General features: G+C 43.2%; 1 protein-coding gene across 1 annotated transcript in view; it reads right to left on the reverse strand.

Annotated features, from left to right (window-relative positions):
• edaradd (EDAR-associated death domain) overlaps window positions 1–19,187 on the reverse strand; it is a 43,293-nt gene extending 24,106 nt beyond the window's left edge. Inside the window, exon 1 of the mRNA XM_049601281.1 lies at window positions 19,011–19,187. Coding sequence (XP_049457238.1) covers window positions 19,011–19,068 — 58 coding nt within the window. The 5' untranslated portion in view covers window positions 19,069–19,187. The remainder of the gene's footprint in view (window positions 1–19,010) is intronic.
• Window positions 19,188–21,692: the final 2,505 nt, after the last annotated feature.

Genomic DNA, 21,692 nt, shown 5'->3' on the forward strand with positions numbered 1-21,692 from the left:
AGAGAGGTGGCCCTCGCCTTGCTGAACACCTCTCGGAAGTTGTAGTAGTCGGGGGGTACCTTGGAAAGGTCGGAGGCTGAACAGGGACTGGCAGGCGGCGTGGGTGCAACCGCCTGTCTGAGGCAGAGCTGATGACAGGAGGAGCTCCACCCCAGAATAGACCCCGTAGACCAGTCAATGTGGGGGTTATGGCGGCGAAAGCCAGGGGTAACCAAGGATCAACGGAAGATTGTGAGACCTCAGGACATGGAACTGAATGGTCTCATGGTGGGTGCCGGACAGGAGCATGGGGATGGGCGTGGTTTGATGGGTGATGGTCCCCAGGAGATGACCATCCAGAGCGCTGGCCAGCACTGGACAGGACAGGGGAACCTGATCGATACCCAGCTGACGGGCGAGTTCCTCGTCGATCAGGTTAACATCCGCCCCAGAGTCAATGAAGGTGGCGAGGGTGTGGGAACCCCCCGCTAGCAGGAGCTGGGCATGAAACAATGGTCTCGGGTTGGAGGCAGAGTCCTGGGACCGGCTCAGCAGGATGCCCCTCTTCACTGCTGAGCCCTCCCTTTTACTGGGCACCGGAAGACAAAGTGACCAGCCTGGCCACAGTAGAGACAGAGATTCCCTCGGCTCCGTTGCCACACCCGCTCCTCAGGCATCAGACTGGCGCACCCCACCTGCATGGGCTCCACCCCCCCCATGTGTGGGTTAGGAGAGAGAGGGACGGGGGCAGCTGGCAACCCACGCTGGTGGGCGGATGGCCGACGGTCCGCTCCCTCTCGGTGTAACTCCCTTCTCCTCGCCAGAATACGCCTGTCTAGTCTCATAGTCAGCTCGATGAGTCCGTCAAGGGAAGCTGGGAAGCTAGTCCACTGAGGAAGGCGTCGCACTGGGCCGCAGCATTCCACTCGCTGAGTCAGGCCTGGAATCAGAAGTCGATAGCATAGTTGGCTACCGCCTGGTCCCCCTGCTTCTGGCTCATGAGTCCCCCAGTGGCATCAGGACCCAGGGAAACGGGTCCAAACACCTTGCGTAGTTCTGCTGCGAAGGTCTGGAATGAGGTGCAGGCTGGCGTGCCTCTCTCCCACTCCACCGTTCCCCACAGACGTGCTCTGCCAGTGAGGTGATTGATGGCGAAGGTGACCTCACTGCCTCTGAAGCGAAGGTGTGGGGCTGCAGGGCAAACAGGATGGAGCAGTTGGTCAGAAACGGATTGCAGCCCTCTGGATCCCCGGAGTAGCGCTCTGGCGCCCCCACCCGGGGCTCTGATGCAGTGCCCGAAGGTAACCCCGGAGCTGGAGCAGGAGGGGCTGGAGCTGAGGCGGAGGTGGCTTGTTGCATCATGGAAGAAGCCATCTGTTGCACCTGGGAGGCTAGCGAGGTTAGCGCTCGCTCCACAGCCAAAGCTGACTGACGAGCCTCCGCCGCGATGGAGGCTTACTGTGCCTCATGCTGCAGGAGCATTCCCTCTACCCGAGCTACGCGAGACTGAGGAGAAGAGGGGTCTGCTGGGTCCATACTTGGCCAGATTGTACTGTAACGGGTTTGGACCAAAAAGCAGTACAACAGAGAACGGGAACAGTTGGTAATGACTTTTATTGTCACCACAGCAAACAGAAGCGGAGCAGAATGAGTCAGTTCAGTGCACAGTTTGTTCTTCGGGCAGAGTGCCCTCACACGGTCTCTGAGGCTCAAATGTGGGGGAGGGATGAGGCCCAATCTGGCCGCGGAACCGAGGGGAAGCACCAGAGCCCCCGGACCCGAACAGTTCAGTTCTCTCACAGCGTGACGTGAAGGGAAAGAGCTTACTTCAGCCGCTGATGACAGAGTGAAGAGTCCGTAGCCTGAAGAACCAGCCGATTGTGCAGAGGTGCCGATGAGGAGAGAGCAGAGGAGCAGTCGGAGACAGGCGAGGGGGTCGAAGCCAGGTGAGCAGTCCACGGAGGTAGAACACGTGGTCAGAGATGGAAGGCAGGTGAGTTTACCAGACAGCAGGCGAGGAGAGCAGGTCGGGGACAGGCAGAGTCAGCAACGGGTGATCAGGCAGGAGAAGAACGCTGGAAAGTCTTGCATAATGCTGAAGAACAATCTGGCAACTGGTGAGTGTGGGACTGAGGCTTTTATGCTGGCTTGATTGCTGGGGATGAGCTGCAGGTGTGGGTGATCAGGAGAGTGAGAGCAGGTGTGGCTGATCAGGAGAGTGAAGCAGAGGGAGGGAGAGTGGAAAATCACTGCAGCAGAGTGACAGGAGGGGAATGGGAGACAGAGACTGTGGGTATGTCCCAAGTCTCTTATTTTATACTGCTAATTCCTAACTCCTTACTTGAACCGGAAGTCGTTCGAGCTCTGCCATCTTTAAGGCCGTCTCATGTCTCTTATTCCTGCCAGTAAGGAGTTGGCGTTAGGCGTTAGGAGGGATCTGTTAGGTGCGATGAGTGAGGTAACACAAGAGGTTCCTAACAGGAAGTCTTTTTCAGCTTGAGGCCCTGACGTATAAATACCCGCCCCCTACATCTGGCTCATTTGAATGAGATGGCGGAGAAACAGCCCAAGTGTACCTGTTACATGCATTCTTTGCAATGAAATGCTGTAATTCACATTCCTACGTGACTACAAAGAGTAAAGTTAATGATATTTCGTGCAAGACTGTCATGTTGCAATTAAGTTAATTTCATTCACAACCCGTTGCAGTGTTGAGTGGACTGTCAGTGATGGGTGGCTGTTAAATGTGCAGCTGCTCGAGTGATATAACACCACGCACACACACATACACAAACACATTTGCCCATCAGTAATTGTCCTGCATGTCATGTGAGTGGAATAATGTTTAATAGGCTGTAGGTAATATTAATTATTAATATTAATATTAATTAGCCTATTATTACTTTCATTAATGTTGTTGTAAGCTACTGTCATTACCGTCTGTCCTGCATCTCTCTCTCTCTCTCTCTCTCTCTTTCTGTCTCATTGTGTCATATGGATTACTGTTAATTTATTATGCTGATCTGTTCTGTACGACATCTATTGCATGTCTGTCTGTCCTGGGAGAGGGATCCCTCCTCAGTTGCTCTTCCTGAGGTTTCTACCGTTTTTTTCCCCATTAAAGGTTTTTATGCGGAGTTTTTCCTGATCAGCTGTGAGGGTCCTAAGGACAGAGGGATGTCGTTTGTGGTAAAGCCCTGTGAGGCAAATTGTGATTTGTGATATTGGGCTTTATAAATAAAATTGAATTGATTGAGGTAGACTGACAGGTCTGATATGTCTTATTCACTCAGCAGACTTGTTGAATGATGGCAAGTGGATTTAATAATAGTGATAATAATGATGATGATAATAATAATGATAATGATGCTCATCACAATGACAGTGGCAGGGCTACAGACCATTCTTTAATTGCGGCAAACTTCGGCAAATGACTCAGTAACAATGGTAATACATGCAAAAGTGTGTGACCAAAGTCATGACGGTGGGGGTTACGGCTTTGATCAGCGAATATAATGTGACTTGGGATGTACGCCAAACGCTGGCTCCGTAAAGCATATAGCAGATCCAGCTGTCGCGCCGTCATCAGAAAAGGACTTCGCTTTACGTGACGCTTCAGAGTAAAACCATCTCACGTCTCTTAATCAGCAATCCTCGCTCCTCACTCCTAACTCCTGACTCCTTAAATGTTTTCCTAAGTGGGAGGGACTAAACAGTTAGGTAAGGTGGCTAAGTTAGGTGGTTACGAGTAAATTTAAGGGACTTGGGACGTACCCTGTGACATGCTTGACTGTCATGCCATGTCAGCTTCATTAAAAGCACAGCTGCAAATCAAAGCAACAGTAGATGTAAAAACACACAGAGACAATTCATCTGTGATCAGTTCCCTAAATTAATTTTAACAATTTTCTTTTCCTCTTTTCCAATTTCTCGTTTTATTTTATGGAAGTGATCAATGTAAGTGCACTTGTCCTTTAAACTCAATAAACATAATAAAAAACGCATGGTACATTCGTTACAGGCGTATCAGTTTGTAGAACATGTTTGTAGAACAGTTTTGAACAGTTAGAACAAGAAGCTGCACTACAACATGCAAATCACTCCTTCTCGTGGCTGCCTGCGCTTTCCCTGTTCTCGCGGCTGCAGCTTGCGCTCTCTTCACCTACTTTATCGCTACTGATGTACACAATTTAAAAACTACAACACCCATAAATCATATAGGAACTGCTGCAGCCAATGTTCAGCCGGCGGGAGCTGCAGGACTACTCAACCACCATGATCAGTTTTTAATGTTTTATCAGGCAATAACTACTACAGACTCTGCTCTAGTGTAATTTTTTGGACAATTAGGGCAGGATTTGGGATTCGGGACAACTGCTTGGATTTCGGACTGTCCCAAATTTTTCAGGACGTCTGGTCACCCTACGATATTGTGATGAAGGTAAGTTTTCAATACACTGTGCAACCCTTTTACAAAATATCAGAAAGGTGATGTCTTCAAATGTCTTGTTTTGTCTAAACAATAGATATTTAGTTAACTATAAGACAAAGAATAGAAGCAAACCCTCACATCTGAGTATGTGAAAAAGAATTTTGTCAGTTTCGCTTGAAAAATGATTCACACAATCAATCATTTATCAAAACTATTGGAAAATAATTGCCTGTTGGATCAATCTATATATTGTTTCAGCTTTAAAAACTAGTATGGTGAATTCCCCAGAATTCACCATACTATCTCGGCACATTGTCGTGTATTTGCAGTTAGAAAAGAAGCACTAGTCGGAGCAGTAACTTTAACATGTCTTCACTTCTTTCGCGCATTTCTACAACAACAACATTGCAACACTTCCAGGCACTTTCTGGCTCTTCTTCTTCAGTCATGTCACCACATCAACATAGAAGCTATGTTGATGTAATAAATGTTGATGTAATAGAAAGTAATAGCGTTCAGAACACAACATTTCCCCCTTTCTTAAAAATGTTACTTCTATATTAAAGCAAGTGGGGTAACAGCAAAAAGTTTTCAAAACACAACTATCGACTGCAGTGACAACCCAGATGTCACTTCACCTATAACAATTAGCAGAACACATTTTTTTCTTTCAGAACACTACTACTACAACAGCATATATTTGTCTTCTTATTTTCTGCTATAAGCACTGTTACTACAACAGGTTATAAGTCCCTCTTGCATTCTCAAGTTACATAGTCTTTGAGTCACTCTGGCTGTTTTTTGTTTCGCTGGCTCCTGTTTGGTACAGTGTCACTTGGAGCAGGCTCCTCAGGCCTCTGTTCTGCAGCTGGAAGGCAACACTGACAGGTGTGAAGCATCCCAAGTCTTCCCATCAGTGAGTGTGTAGCTGTGAGGTCCTTTCTGCTGTATCATTTTGTGAGGCTAACTAAACTTGGACCTTCCTTTCTTGACATGCACAAGGTTTCTCAGATGCACAAGGCTTCCTGGGTGTAGCTTAGGAGCCTTGGCATCGGTGTATGTTTTCATGTGTAGCTGTTTCTTCTTGACTCTGTCTCTCAGTTCATGGTCTCAAGCAGCTGTGACTTCGGATTGGACAGAGAGTTTAGTTCTCATCTTTCTGCCCCCGTGGTTGCATGTGGTGTAGCTCTATAGACTTGAAGGAACTCACTGATATGAGCTTTCCATGGAGCTTTCTCTCTCTCTGCAGTAAGGATGCTTTCCTTTAACACCCTATTCAGCCTCTCTACTGCCCCATTTCCTTATGGATGGTAGATTGTGGTCCCGATGTGTTGGATATCTTGTTCTTCCAGGAATGAGGACAGTTCTGAGGAGGTAAACTGTGGGCCATTATCTGTCACCACAGTTGTGGGGTTCCCCTTTTGGCTAAACACAGTACTCCTGAAGCGAATCACTGTAGCAGTAGTGCACTGTGGAGCAAAACATACTTCTGGCCACTTTGAGTACTAGTCCACCATGGTAATAGCGAACTTGCAATCAGCAGGACCAGTCTCAAATGGGCCGACAATGTCCAGTGCCAGCTTTTGCCAAGGTCCATCAGGCAGAGGAAAAGGTGTCATCGGTGCAGGGGCAGTCCTGTCCTGTTTTGTCATTCAGCTGACAGGGCACACGTGGCAATAATGGACTGTACCTGAGCATCCATCTTGGGCCACCAATACAAGTCTCTGAGTCTTTGCTTGGTACGGACTATGCCTTGGTGGCTTTCATGCGCCAGGTGCAGCATGTGTGAACGTAACTGTACTGGAACCACCAACCTGTATCTCCCTCTTAAGACAAGTGACTCATGTACTGACAGTTCATTCCTCACCTGGTAGTAAGGCATCATGTCTGCTGGCAGGCCTTTAGAAGATGCAGACCACCCTTTTGTCATGTAATTGCACAGCTGGTGTAACTCTGGGCAGGAAGAGCAGACATCAGCAAAGTCGGACATGGGGACGGCAGTCAGAAGAAGACACAGTAGCAACAGTCTCATCAATTCATCATCATCATCAATTTTATTTATAAAGCCCAATATCACAAATCACAATTTGCCTCACAGGGCTTTAGAGCATACGACATCCCTCTGTCCTTATGACCCTCACAGCGGATAAGGAAAAACTCCCCCCAAAAAAACCTTTAACGGGGAAAAAAAAGGCTCCATGTCTGTGGAGCAGTCTTGGTCGTATGGCAGTGGCAAACGAGAAAGGCAGTCTGCTGCATGGTTCTGTGCACCGGGTCTGTAGACAGTGTCGTAGTTGAAACAGAGTAGCCTGGCAGACCAGTGTGGTACTCTCATGCCAGCCCTACCCATGCCTTTTGTATTCAGGAGTGTGGTCAAAGCCTGGTGATCAGTTCGCAAGGTGAATTTTGTTCCCCATAAGTAGGTCCTCCAGCACTCTGTGGCCCAGACACAGGCCAATGCTTCTTTTCCACCACTGAGTATTTCCTCTCAGCAGCACTTAGAGAGCGGGAAGCAAATGCCACTGTTCTTTCAGAGCTGTCTTGGTTTATCTGTGTAAGGACCCCGCCTATGCCATAGTCCGAGGCGTCTGTGGACACTATGGTGGGCAGTGAGGGGTCAAACATCGCAAGTGCTGTACTGTCAGTAATAAGCAGTTTTATCTGCTGTAAACTGCTCTGTGCAGTCCATGTGAATGTAGTGTCATGTAGCACTGCTGTCACTGGCTCCACAACAGTTGCATAATTCTGTATGAACATGGAGTACCATGATGTCAGGCCAAGGAAGGATCTGAGGGAAGTGGCATCAGTGGGTGCTGGGGCATCACGAATAGCTACAATGTGGTCATCATTTGGCAGCAAACCATCTTTAGTTATTGTGTGGCCCAGGTATGTCAGCTTTTCCTGATAAAACTTGCATTTCTCTGTATCCAGGCGTAGTCCAGCTTCCTGTAGCCTGTTTAGTACAGCTTTCAGGCGTTTTTCATGATCAGCACGGCAGGACGAATAGACTATGATGTCATCAAGATATGCTTGAACTCATGTCAGACCTTAAAGCACGATGGACATCATCTTCTGAAATGCTGAGGGCGCTGATGCAAGCCCATAGCAAACTCAGTCAGATCTCTGCTGTCCTCATGTAGAGGAACCTGATAGTAGGCATTTGCAAGGTCGATGGTAGAGAATATGGTTGCTCCTCTGAGCTCTGAAAAGAGCTCCTCCATATGTGGAATGGGGTAACTATCAGTCACTTTGGCCTTGTTGGGCTCTCTGAGATCTGAGCACATGTGTGTTCTGGTTGAATTCTTCCGCTGAGTCACCACAATTGGCGACACCCAGGGAGACACGTCAGTTTTCTCAATGATGTCGGCATCTAGTAGCCGCTTTAACTCTGCAGAAACAGAATCTCTAACAGCAAATGGCAACCTCCTTAATTTCTGTTGCACTGGTTTCACATCCTCTTTGACTTTGAACAAAACTTTTCACACAGCCCATGGTAGGTGGGGGTGGAGCTGTGGTGGCAGGTGGAGGTGGGGCTGTAATGACAGGTGGAGGCAGAACGGTTATCTCCCTGACTTTCTCTTCTGCTTTGAGTATCAATCTGTTTCCCATGATGACAATGTCCAGTGCTTTGGTTAAGTCCAACCCCAGCAGTAGTGAACCTGACTCCACAATGTAAAAGGAGGCTGGGGCAGACTGTCCATCATGATGTATCCATGTGTCCAGTATACCCAGCACTGGAATTTTCTGTCTTGAGTATGTCACCAGGGGGATCTTTGCTTTTCTCAGTGGCATGTGACTGAATGAGTTTTCATAAACATGACCTGGCAATATTGAAACTGACGATCCAGTATCCACTATCATCTCACATGGCAGCGTGTTTGGGGATGTGCCTAATTCCACTTCACACATTATTTTCTTCTCCACTGGTGCAGCATCTTGCAGAAATAATACAGTCAGCTCAGGTATAACAACCTCCCCCACTTCATGTTTTTAACGTGAACAACACACTTTCGCAAAGTGCCCAGTCTTTCCATATGACTTTGTAGCAGGGCATTTTGTAGAATTTGCCAGGTGTTTGTCTAAGTCACATCTGTAACATTTGCGTGTGTGTGCAGACTTTCTTTCACCTTTTCTTTGGCCACCTGTGCTGTTGGGACGCCCGCCTTCCCTCTTTGGCAGCTTTTTAATCTCCCGTACTGGCTTTTCACTGTTTGTGGAATCTGCCGCACTGGCATCCCGTGCGGCAGATTCCACTTGGTTTGCAATTTGTAAAGCTTTATTCAGTGTTAGTTTATCTTCCAGTAATAAATGTTCACGTATGCACCCACTGTAAGCCTTTTCAACAATCTGATCTCGTAGCATATCTTCCTCAACTTTTCCAAAGTCACACAATGCCAGCATCTCACATAGAGCAGAGACGTACTGCGCCATTGTTTCATCATTTCTCTGTGCTCGTTGGCTGAACTTATGTCTCTCAGCAATCACATTTACTTTCTGCACAAAATGTGCTTGCGAGGCAGCTACCTCAGCGTATGTGGTACCTGTGTTAGGCAATGTGTAGAAAATCCTCTGTGCTTCAGTACTGACGCTGTGCAGCAGTACATCTTATTGTCAGGTGTCGGGCCACTCTTCTACTTCCACGCCAATTACAAGCAGATAGTTTTCAAACATCTTTAGCCATGTTTCAAATGGCATTGCAGGTTCTCCAGGACATTGGAGGAATGCAGGGGGCAAAGGAGTAGTAGCCACGGCCATCCTCGTCGCCAATTTGTTGTGTATTTGCAGTTAGAAAAGAAGCACTATTCAGAGCAGTAACTTTAACATGTCTTCACTTCTTTTGCACATTTCTACAACAACAACACTGCAACACTGCCAGGCGCTTTCTGGCTCGTCTTCTTCAGTCATGTCACCACATCAACATAGCTGTGCCACCTAGTGGCCTGGAATAGTAATAGCTTTCAGAACACAACACATGACACCTTAGCCAAAAAAATTTGGCTGGAGGAAATACTTGCAGTAGAGAAGCAGCAGACTAATCTTACATAAGTCCTTGAATAATAGACTAAATATAATGGATGTGGCTGCCATGACGTCTCCCATTGGTCTGTGGACTCCCGTTATAAATCCTCCCCATTTTGGCTGTCACCATCCTGGTTTTTGAAACCAAAAGTGACCATATTCACACAAGAGGTTGGCTCTGTGGAGGAGCGAGGTGTGGATCTGACTGAGAAGCTGAGGACACTATCAGCAGACAGCCTGTCATTCAAAGCAGCCCTGCCCTTAATTATGCACAAATTTAAGCCTTAATAAAATATAGACATGTGGGTTATATAAAAATTCAACCCCTGCAAGTTGGCATGAATGTTGAAATTAGCTATAGAGACCAAAACCATTTTTTGTACAAGGTTGTAAACATTTTTATTTCTGCTGAATTGTTATTGGACATTTTCACATGGGGGTCTATGGGGATTGACTGGCTACTGGAGCCAGCCTCAAGTGGACATTTAAGGAAATTTTTTGGCACTTTAGTGTTAGCTGCCACAATACTCATCATCTCGTTCATGATAATAGCGGTATAATTTTTAACATTATATGAAAAATTCATATTGTGATACTCAAGGTATTTTGACTTGTTGACATATTGACATCATACTGTTAACCACAGCAACAACAAGCATGGCTGAAAGCAAAATTATGATAGACTCTGCGGTGGTTCTAAAAGAAGGACCAGCTTCAGTAATGTGGAATAAACTGAAAACACCCCTACTGTGCAGTTACTCAACAGGTTTATTCTATTGATGTATATATTGAAGTGAACATTATAGCATAATGCATATTTTATAATACTAGTTTATCCAGTGTAATGTAGCACAATGCACATATTTGTATAGAATCACTCTTATCCTACTTCTTATAATTTTCTATTCTTTACATCGGAGCGGCTGTAGCAAATCACAATTTCCCCTCAAGAATCAGTAAAGTATTTCTGATTCTGATTCATTTTTCAGCCTCCTAAGTAGTTACCTTGAATGCACCAAAAGAGTTTTCACAAATCCTCCAGATCTGTAGTAGCATTACCACATAATGCAACTGTAATGTAAAGACAAGAAAGTGCTCACTGTGATGGGTTCCCTATCTCAAGCAGGTATTTAGTAAAGCCATGGTTGCCTGGGAGGTAGAAAGTCTGCCTAAAAAGTTAGTTACATTATGCAGTGATGTAAATTATAGGTAAGGTATAGGTATATTAAGATGCTAAAAAACGAAAAACTATTAGTACGCAACTTAACATTGCACCCTCAGGGTTTTTTTTACCTTTAAATATAGTGCAGTATTAGGACTTATAGCTAGTTACCCAATTATAAAGTGTAAGTCAAATCTCAGATCAGTTGAGCATTGTTTCTCCCTCTCTGGGAATGCAGGGGCATGTAACTGCACGCTCTGGATAAAGTTCAAGACATGAAATATAAACCACATCATAATGCATTGCTAAGGGCCATAATTCCACACAGGTGAACCCAGCTTTTCTCTGCTTTGACCACCCATGTCTCTTATGAGGATAGAGCAGAGTTTCTACACAGCCTGTGTAGCGGGCTTTGTCATGAGCTTGTTTCCACACATGAATGGAGGTAAATGGCATGCCAATACCCAAGCTACAGAGAAGTCGATAGCTGAGAGCAGCTATTTACACACACATTGTACAGACTCTGCAACATGTGTAACCTAGCTGACAGTGGGTGATGATTATATCTCTTTCACAGTGTGTGTGTATTCCTGATTGGACTAGCATATTAATGCTTATATTACCGCTTTAATGACAGATCACCCAATCAAGAAGGGATGTTTCTACCTGATCGGTTGCATGAAAACATTCTGAAAAAAGCTGACATGTACTTTTTAGCAGCTTAATGTACTGTATGTGATCTCAGTTTGTGCCACTAAATAAGTACATGAGTAAGAGTAACATGGCCTTAAGGGAACGCTTCAACATGTTGGGAAATATGCTTCCTCACTGTCTTAATTCATTTGATGAGAAGTATGACACAAATCTTTCTCTCTGTATGTTGCAGTTTGTCTCTGATATCTTACTCTCTGTAACTGGGCCTATTAACTACACATCCCAACCCCTTCTACCAAAAGACACATCCATTTCCCCAAACTATTAACACTACCCACCTGTTTCCACACATTAAAATATTTAAGTCTTTCTGCACAACCTTACACAAAAATGGTCATATAAATCATTTACTGCACTGTGTGTTCATTTAGCAGACACATGCTCTCTGTATAATTAACTCGAGTCATCACAACCTGAACTCAGACACCACACCTTTCTCCAGGTGCAAACAGTCAGTACACTTATATGATGTTAGAGAAAATCAATTCATCGTGTTAGTCCAACTACAGCTGGACTTTTAAAATACATGTAAAAATGTTAGTCTGACTGAATTCGTCCTTGATCAAATTTCTCAAAGTCAGACCAACACACCCAGCTAATTTGATTGGGAGTTGAATTACTCCTGCATGTATATAGTCAATCATACAAAAACTGGCTGAGGCGCTCTGCACATGCTGCACAGTTTACGGCCCAGGCTTTGACCCTAAAGTCGAAAGCATTAAACTCATAACAGAAGAAGAAGCCAGTATCTACATGTAGAGCCATGCATTTTTGGACAAACAAGGAGACACAGTCCATGCTGTGTCAGCTAAAAGAGTTAATATTTTGAAAAGCATGGATGGGAGGAAAATCCAGGAATAGGGACCTGTTAAAAAAAGTGGTGGACAACATTCGATAGTTTGGTCTGTGACGTAAAAGTTCTAATGCTAACATGATGAAAGGGGGCTTATCGGCACCTATCATAGTGGAGTTGGACATACTTTGGTCAATAAATCGATTTCCCTCCCGTGCTTGTATACTGGGACAAGGAAAGTAGTCCAATTAAACGGCCTATTCGAGCTATAACTGTAGCTCCACTTAACTGTGCATGTAAATGTACTAAGTCTCAAAACAGTTAACACACCAGTCAGAACTGCACAGGTCAACAAAAAGGGTCTCCAGGCATGTCAATGTGCTCTAGAACAACGGATCCTACAATGCTGAATTCGCAAGACAACAGACAGGAAGAGGAAGACAACAACAACAAAGACAAGTCATCTCAGATTACTGTAACTTCGTGCCATGCTCATTGTTCATGTGCTCATACATGGGAGGACAATGAGAGAAGCTGGACAGTCAGTTGAACCCAACCTAAGCTGTTACACTGTTGCATCCACGGTCTATACTTTCAGAGGATAAAACAGGTCATCTGCCATGTTGTTACAGTGATACATGTAATGTTGTGGAATGGATCGTATCTACTGAACCTCCACTCTAAGTGTAGTTTTTACCACAGTGATGGATGACTAAAGTTCAATAACTGAGAGGGTCCATCTATTAGAGGCAGGCAGAGACTGCAAAAATAATGGACGTAGTTTCATTCATTGGTATGTAGACTCCCATTATGAATCCGAGTTCAGCATTTCGCCTGTCACCATCTTGTTTTTTTGGAGCTGGAAGTTACCATATTTGGGCAAGAGGGTGGAGCTGTGGATGAGCGAGGGGTGGATCTGACTGCGGACACTATCAGCAGACAGCCTGTCACTCAAAGTGGCCCTGCCCTTAATTATGCATAATTTTAAACCTTAAGAAAATGTAAACAAGTGAGTTATATAAAAATTCAACTGCTGTATGGTTGTCATGAATGTTAAAATTAGCTATAGAGACCAAAACTGTTTTTTAACCATGCTATAAACATGTTTATTTCTTCTGTAAAGTTGGACATTTTAAAACTGGAGTCTATAGGACTGAGTGGCTTCTGAAGTTATATATTTCTACCTAAGGGGGATGAGGTTTTAACCTTATGTGTTAAGATTTGAGAAAATGGTGAGATCAGGGGTGTAAATTAGCAACTGCTACCTGCTAAATGTGGCTGAAATTGGCCATCGGTGGGTGAATTCGATCACCTTATCAGCTGTGGTGACAGGTAAACAAAGGAAGGCAAACAACTGAATCAATCCATTTAAAAGCGGCTTGAAAGCAGCAGGGATACAGAGCTGGGCTGTGTTGTTGCCCAGGTGATTGGCACATCTGGTGATGTGGTTGAATGTGTGTTAGCATGTTAAATGTGTTTCCATTCACATCAACTACAAAATCGGAGCAACTTCAACACACTGTCCTTGTCTTATACATAACTCCGTCTCCAGATGGGTCTTCCAGCTCTGCAGTTTCATTTGTGTTTGCCATAGTGTGACTGACTTGCACGCCAATCTGCTTGCTGTGGTAACATCAGCTCATGTTGCTAATGCTCTGTTCAATTCACACAGTTACACACTGAAACTTTTTTTCTTGACAAACAATTGCTGGGTGCACTGACTGTGCCCAGCTCCCGATAGGCTTGCTATCACAGTGAAGAGTATCCTGGTTTGGTACTGTAGTGCCTGGACAGAGACCAAAACCCAAAGCTGTGTTTCCTAATCATAAGTGGCAACCTGTGCTGCAATAAAAGATGATGCACAGAAGTTCTGGGTGGATGGACAAACTGTTGTTCAACAAGAAATAGTTCCCCAAGCTAACTTAAAACTAAACACTACTCAAACCATAAACAATTAAACCAGTTCTTTTAACCTATTGTTATCTAAATCTTTATTCTGTGTGCCTGATGCATAAGCAGAGGTTGGGGTGGTTGGCTGAGGTTGGCAAGTCTGAAAAGGTTGGATTTATTTGAATGCTGATAGTGTGGGGGTATTTTTGATGTGGTGTGATAGTGAATTCCACAGCGACTGAAAACCCCCTGTTACCCCAGGTTCGGCGCTTGGTCTTGAGTATACGGATACTTATATTGGTATTGATATCGGCCCAGACTTTGGTTAATCTGTGACTAGAAAATACGTTCTTGTCTAATTTGGATGAACGGACCTTTTAAAAACACCCACAACACCCACAAAACACCTTTGTGAAGTTTCAGCGGAGTAAACCTGAAACCAAAATATCTCTGTCACTACCGGCTAATAAATACCCACATTAGTCAGAGTTTTGACCTGCAGACACAACACTATTTACGTCAAGTTCAACGTCAAGTTCCAGCCACTGTGCTGGAAAGATCAGGTAAGAAAATTAAAACAAAAGTGACATCTAATTGGCAAACTAGTACCACTGTCACAGCTGCAAATCCACATTAGCCATCAGTGTGTGAATGTATCAGCGTGTGTTACCTGACTAGGCTTTGCAGCTGTGGTTCATGTAGTTTTGACTTTGCTTAGCTGTGGTCTGAAAGGGTAAAAACAGGTCTAGTGCTTTATACAATTACTAAGAACTAAAAATACAATCTTTGCTGGCACATTAACCTCCAAATAAAGAAAAGAAATTCAATATATTTCCAACGAAACCATGTTGCAGCAGTCTTTTTTAACTGACCAAAAATTCCACATCCTGGCTTCATTTTTAGATTTACTCAAGATCTGCAGTAATTGACGGTTTACTGATGGAGAAGGGAACTACAGTGTATACTTGGATCATACAGGATTGCAAACAAACAGCCATTAACTTGCAGCACCACTAAATACATGTTCATTATCCAAAGCCAGTTGTGTGAAAGTGGTTTAGGCAGAAAAAAACAAGTTGGTTAGGCTTAAAGCCTCAGTGTGTAAAAATGGTGAGTAACAGTGACATCAGCAGTCAAATTCTAGATTGCAGCGCTCACTTGCGCTCACTCACTCACCCCTCCCGTTGGGTAAGTGACGGTGGCCTCGTAGGACAAAAAGCCTTGAGCAGACAGCAGAGTTTTTGAGTTTTTCAGGAGTATCTAGCGACGAGGTGAATATTTATTTAGGAATCTAAACCATGTTACGATATGTTATAGCTTACCAGTGAGATATAGGTCATCTGTGAGATATATGTTAGGAGTGTTTTATTTCTAATTGTTTTGGTAACACGAGCATTAGCACAGTAATGCTAAAATAACACGTTTTATGTGATAGTCACGGCACAGTGCGGCAAATATAGGTTGGTACGATTATAATATATGCGTTTCCAGAGTGTTCTACCACAGGACACAGGGAGATGAGGAAGATGGAGAGGGAGAGGAGGAAGACCAGGGAGAGGAAGGGGGCGAGGGGGTAGAGGCGGTGCAGGAACGGCCAGGCGAAGAGGTGTGTCTTGGCTACCCAGAGGGATGAGGAGGAGGAGAGGGTGGCAGCCTTCGGAGCAGCGCAAGAGGAATCAACAGATTAAGCTGTAGGCTAGGCTAACCATTAGCTGTAGCTCTGGGATAACATTAGCCAAGGCTAGGATAATGTTAGCACGTAAACGTAGCCGTCACTCGAACTTAGACGAGAGGGAAAAGTAGTTGCAAACATGAAGCCAAAATGATTTTAAAATATCAGACTGAATTACCTGTCTAGCAGAAAGCAGGCGACCTCCGCATGCCTTGTGAATCCTCCTCCTTCAGGAGTTCTTTCCACCTGGAATAAGCAACGCTGATATTCACTCGCGTTTTGTCCCGTTCTCGCTTATCTGATCTTTTTCTTTTATTTGGTGGCGTGGTTTCCCTCTTATGGGGCAAAACATATGTGTGGTCCTCCATTTAAAGTGCGACAGAATCATAAAAGTACAAAGCAGGTTCATGCAAAAGTGCCCTGGATTGATCTTCACCTTAACCGTTTCCAGTGACGGTAAGTTCTCGGTAAATGCAAAAGGCGAAGCGCGTATATCCCTTTCGGCTAGTGCTGCACGATTTGGTGAAAATGTGCAATTGCGATTATGGTGGACAATATCGCGATTTGCGATTATGATATAATTACAATAAAATATAATAAATAAATGGTATCATGAGTCTTTTTGCTTGATTCAGTGTTTCCCCTACATTATATTAGGGGTGCACTGACCTGACATAGTTATTGTTACGGACAGACAGTGTGTCAATGACCATCAACAGACTGAGCACAGTCAAACACGCTGCTCACACAGCAGCGCAGCACGGCACTGTACACACAGCGGAACGAGCATATGTTGCGTTCAGGCGTTGTCACGTAAATGACAAATTCCAGCGCCATAGCACAACACAGCACCATGTCAAGTGGGCCGAAACTGAGCAAAATTGCTCAATTTTTCATTTGTTATGGAGTCCATGATTTCCCTGTGACACTTATAAATGTTTGCTTAACTGTGCTTGGATGTTGTTTTATGAGGCTCTGGCGGCTTTCAGTTGTCTCTTTGTCTTTAACGTTACACGGCTCGGCTTTCTCTTGCATGCACTCTTGCTACTTTTCCCTGTGCTGTGCTGTCTCAAGTGTTGTTATAGATTGGTCGTGTTGACGTTGACAGAAAGACGCGCTGTGTAAAAGTGTAAAAGTTAAAGTCGCCACATCCTGTCTCAAGTGTTGATATAGATTGGTTGTGTTGCCGCGGGACATGGTGACTTTAACTTTTAAACTTTTACACAGCACGTCTTTCTGTTCAACGTCGCCGCACCTGAATCCAAAGTATTGCCATGTAACAGACGTTTTTTTTCGCCACCAACTCAGCGTGTTCATGGTCGAGCTCACGCTCTTCAGAGTCTGTGTTGGTCACTGACGCACGCCAGCTGCACGCACCAGGATAGCTTGTGCGCGTGATGTCAACAAACTCCACACACTACAGGAGAGGCAGTCACGTTCACAGGTACACACGTTAACATTTATTTAGCCTACATTAAATCGCAGCCTTTTATGCGGTTATGTAATCGCACAGCCTGACATCGCGATTGCGATTAGATTAATGTGCAGCACTACTTTCGGCCACTGTATTCAAATATGGCGACGCAAGAGGGCAGCCTCCAGCAGACCGCGCCCTGCCTGTGTATATATAGAGAAATCATTCTAAGCCAGAGTTGGGTATAACACGTTACAAAGTAACGGTGCAGGAACGGCACCGTTACTTCGGCTAAATAAATGTAACAAAGTAACGCGTTATACCCAAAAGTTACAAAGTAACGCGTTAGAGTACTTTGATTACTTTTTGCAGTAACGAGTAACCTAACCTACAGTTTGCTGTTTGAGTAATCAAATACTTAAGTACATTTTCAAACAAGACATCACTTACTTCCGTTACTTTTAGAACGCTGGTCCTTCAGCTCTGAAACAGCAACGGCTGTCGTTTGGTTCTAATAACGGAGATAACGTTAAACCTATCAGTCTGAAAGAAGCCACGGAGCTTGTGGCTCGCTACGTGGTTGGAGAAATGCTGCTGTTGTCTACGGTGGAGTTTAATAGGTAGAGGAGGACTCGCTGACAGACATATTTCAGACTCGGGACTTGCATTATGCCTGGTACACGCTACACGCTGGTACTCACCAATTCACTTACGTTTTAACAGGTCTGACGCTATGCGCCCGGCTGTATCTAGGCTAACGACTAACATGCTAACTATTATTCTAATGTCACTAGTCACTTGAAACAAATTTAGGACGATAGGAGACAGGTTGAAATATACCGAAATTTCCCTTTAAAGGCAAAACGCCCAAAAAATAATCTTTAAAAAAAAAATAAAAATTGATACTTGGCATTCACGTATCGATATGAAATTGTAACACAAAATAATCGCAATACTTGAGTTGCAATGGTATAAGATTTTCATGGTATGATAACCCTCTCAGAACATATTCATATCATGGTATTACAGAATATATTATTATCAGCCAGAATGACCCTTAAAGGAATGAAAATAGAAGGGTTATTGTTGGTTGAACAAACGTTTTATTACTATAATTGGAACTTGAATCCATTTTGCTTATGAAAATGTGTAGAAAGTCTCCCTTTTGAAAATAACTTAAATAAAGTTGAGATTTCTATCCAGTTGCATTTTTTTTAAATATCGTAGATACGGAAATGTACAGGTAGCCTATGATAACCGTAAATTATAATATCATGGTCTACATTAAAACCGAAGGCTATACCACTGCAACCCACTGTTTGTGGGTAGGCCTATATAAAAACCGACTGCTTTAACTTGTATGAAATCACTGATATCACTGAATTATCTAGTGGTTGTCATAAATGTCTCTGCGAGAAACGTTGGTATTCTGGGTCTAGTCTGTCTAAAACCTTGTCTGCTGCATAAACTCCCATACTTTACTCTCCTTTACTATGTTAGTGGAGTTGGTTAGTGAGCTATATGCAATCATATGTCACAGATCAGTGTGGAGACGGACGAGGAGCACTCATTTATGAATAGGCTCACTGGGCAGAAGGTAACGGGTTTTCCATTATTGGGTTAAGGGGATTTTTAAACATGGAAACTTTGTTGTGGTGGCAGACGGCGAACCAGGAAACTCTAGCTGTTTTCCCCCCAAACTACTGGTGCTATAATGATAAATTAAAAATTCAACAATGTAGGTATCTAGTAGACTAATAAAATAAAACACGTTCCAGGCGATATAGGTGTTGTTACAAGAAAAACAACCCACGAGATAAGTTTAGGAGGTCTCAAAGGTAATTCACTGAGATGATGGAACGACCAACATACTGTAGGAGTTAACCATCTAATATGGACGCAGAATCCAACAAGACACTTTAATATTTTACTCACCAAATGGTTCCTTATATGTCCTCAGACTGCTCATTTTTGGATCAGAGACGTCTCCCATGCAGCCCAGTGTATCAGGATCAGATATAAACAGATTGAACACACAGTAATCCTTCTCTGAGAGGAAGAGGAAGCACCGATACTCAGTAGCAGTTCACACTAATGAAACACCTTAGTGATGAAAAGGTACCAGGCACAATGCTGCCTTCAATGTCCCCTCGTAAATTCAAGTATTCGCATTTCGGAAGTCATTTCTGTTGGAGAGACCGGGTATGACACTTTTTGTCTCAGCACTTAATTTGCTGAATTTTTGTGTTAGAGCTCTCAGCCTTTGGCAAAAAGTACCCGTATTTGTCTTTAACAATAGTAATGTTTCCAACTTCTCCAGCTACACCACAGAATTTATTAAGTGATGTTAAATGCAAGGAGTTCCATCCAGTGCCAGCCCGTGGCATTACCCTGGAAATCCAGAGTTCTCGCGAGAGCACAATTTGAATTTGCTCGTCTTTCTAGAGTTGGGTCTGGATTTCCAGGCTACCATGGGACTGGCATAGGCAGTGTAGGCAAATGCTGAGGGCACCGTCATCCATCGGGGGTGCCACAAATGGGGGAAGAAAAAAAAGTCAAAATATTTATATTTTACTATCTTTTACTAATACTATTACTACTATTGTTTTTGAAACATCACATAAGACCACAATAACATATCTAGGCCTACATATGAAAAGCCTACTAAATAACAGAAGCCTTTTTTCTGGGTTTCCATTCACTAAAATTGAGTATTGGGCAAACATGATGTGTTCAGTGTAATCTTGTAAAATGAAAGTGTTGGTGAGAAACTGGAATAAATCCAGCTGTTTCAAGGAGAAATGTGTTGATGTTTTCACAGCACTATAAAATAGATATTAGAGAGAGAATTATGATGTATCATATATTGTAAAAAGGCTTTTGTGCTTAAGAGATTTTTTTTTGTGGGAAAGAAGGTTATGTTAAAGGTTGTTTCATAATTGTGCATTATTGAATTTGTGCTCAATCAAAGGTAGTGTAATGAGGACTGAATGCCTTAAAACTCTTCATTTATTTTTTATAGTGTTGATTTCTGTGTTTCCCTGGAACAAAAAAAGGAGTAAACTACAACAACAAACAAAAGAAACATCATAAAAACATCAATATTGGCTATTGGGGAAATTGTTATTTTAAACACTGGTATCAGTATTGGCCCATAATTTCAAAGTCAGTGCATTCCTAGTACAATTAGAAAGTTATTTTGCACATATATTATTTTATTGTTTATTCTTCTGAACAAGTTTATTTGTAATTCTTTTTTATTCATTTATAGGATTATTATAACACATGTAAAACATGTAACTGAAAGTAAATTAGCATATATTTTTTAAAATTTATACACGGATACATACACTAATATCCAGCTCCTACTAAGGTCTAACTCACTAACCTGTACCTGTTACATGCTTAGTATGTCGCATGAACACACACAGAGCAGCTGTGCTGATCCTCTTTCTCTGAGGTTTTGGGTTTTGTTTGTTTGTTTTCAGTATCTGCTCAATATCACATGGCAGATAGAGTATTATTTGAACACAAACCTTACTCTCTTTCCCTGCATCACCTCATCTGATGCAGGTTCTAGTGCATGTGCAGGTTTTTGTTTGTTTTTTTAACCAATTCTCCTGCTGGCATGCTGAGAAAGAGAAACTGTGTTTAGTTATCACTGGGGTTAGGTGTGACACTTTTTATAACCATCCCCACCCCTGTCAGCTATTTTTTTAGTGAGCTATAGTGGAATTGTGATTTGAAAAGAGCAAATATGAAATACCTCACATTTTACCCAGGAGACTACTTTCTAATCTAAGACATCATCAGTATCAGGACTCATCAAAATAGAGATTTGGTCTAAATAAATACTTATATATCTGAAAATCAGTATTTTGGCTATAAAATCTGCACACTTCTTTACACAGCTATAATTTCACATTTCTCATACAATAAATGCATTACATGATTTATAGGTCATCCATTCTTGGTGAAAGAAGTGCTGTTACAACTACCCTGTCGTCACAACCATATCTGTTTTCCCCCTAATCGGTGACTACTTGTCACTGTAAAAGCGCCATAGATCTACTTGCATCTTTAAGTGCAGTGTGAAAGTGTTCAGTCCAGCAGCAGGTAGCAGCCCAGTTGTTCCAGCCAAGCCACTTTGATTTAGAGTGTAAAGGGCAATTGTCCACAAACTTCTGGCCATTTGATTCTGGACAAATACTGGATGGATTGCTATGAAATGTGGACATTTATGGTTGCAAAGGAATTGCTTTTGTCCAGTGCCACCAGCAGGTCAGTTTGTGCCATGACAACTTCTTTGTCTTTACAATATAAAGTTCCATGTCATAATGGAAGATATAAAAACCAGTGTTGTAATGTAACAAACTAATAATATTTCATTACAGTACTAAAGTATTTCTTGGGAGTATCTGTACTTTATTAAGTTTTACAGTTCTTTCAACTTTCACTTTTAATCCAATACATTCCCCAAAGCATCTTAGTTACTTACTACAAAAAAGAGAAGGAAGGAAGGAAGGAAGGAAGGAAGGAAGGAAGGAAGGAAGGAAGGGAGGATGTACAGAAGAATGAAGAAATGGTAGGTAGGGAACAATTGGATTTTGTTCTTTA

The sequence above is a fragment of the Epinephelus fuscoguttatus genome, linkage group LG16, assembly GCF_011397635.1.
Source record: "Epinephelus fuscoguttatus linkage group LG16, E.fuscoguttatus.final_Chr_v1".
NCBI classification, from domain to species: Eukaryota; Metazoa; Chordata; class Actinopteri; order Perciformes; family Serranidae; genus Epinephelus; species Epinephelus fuscoguttatus.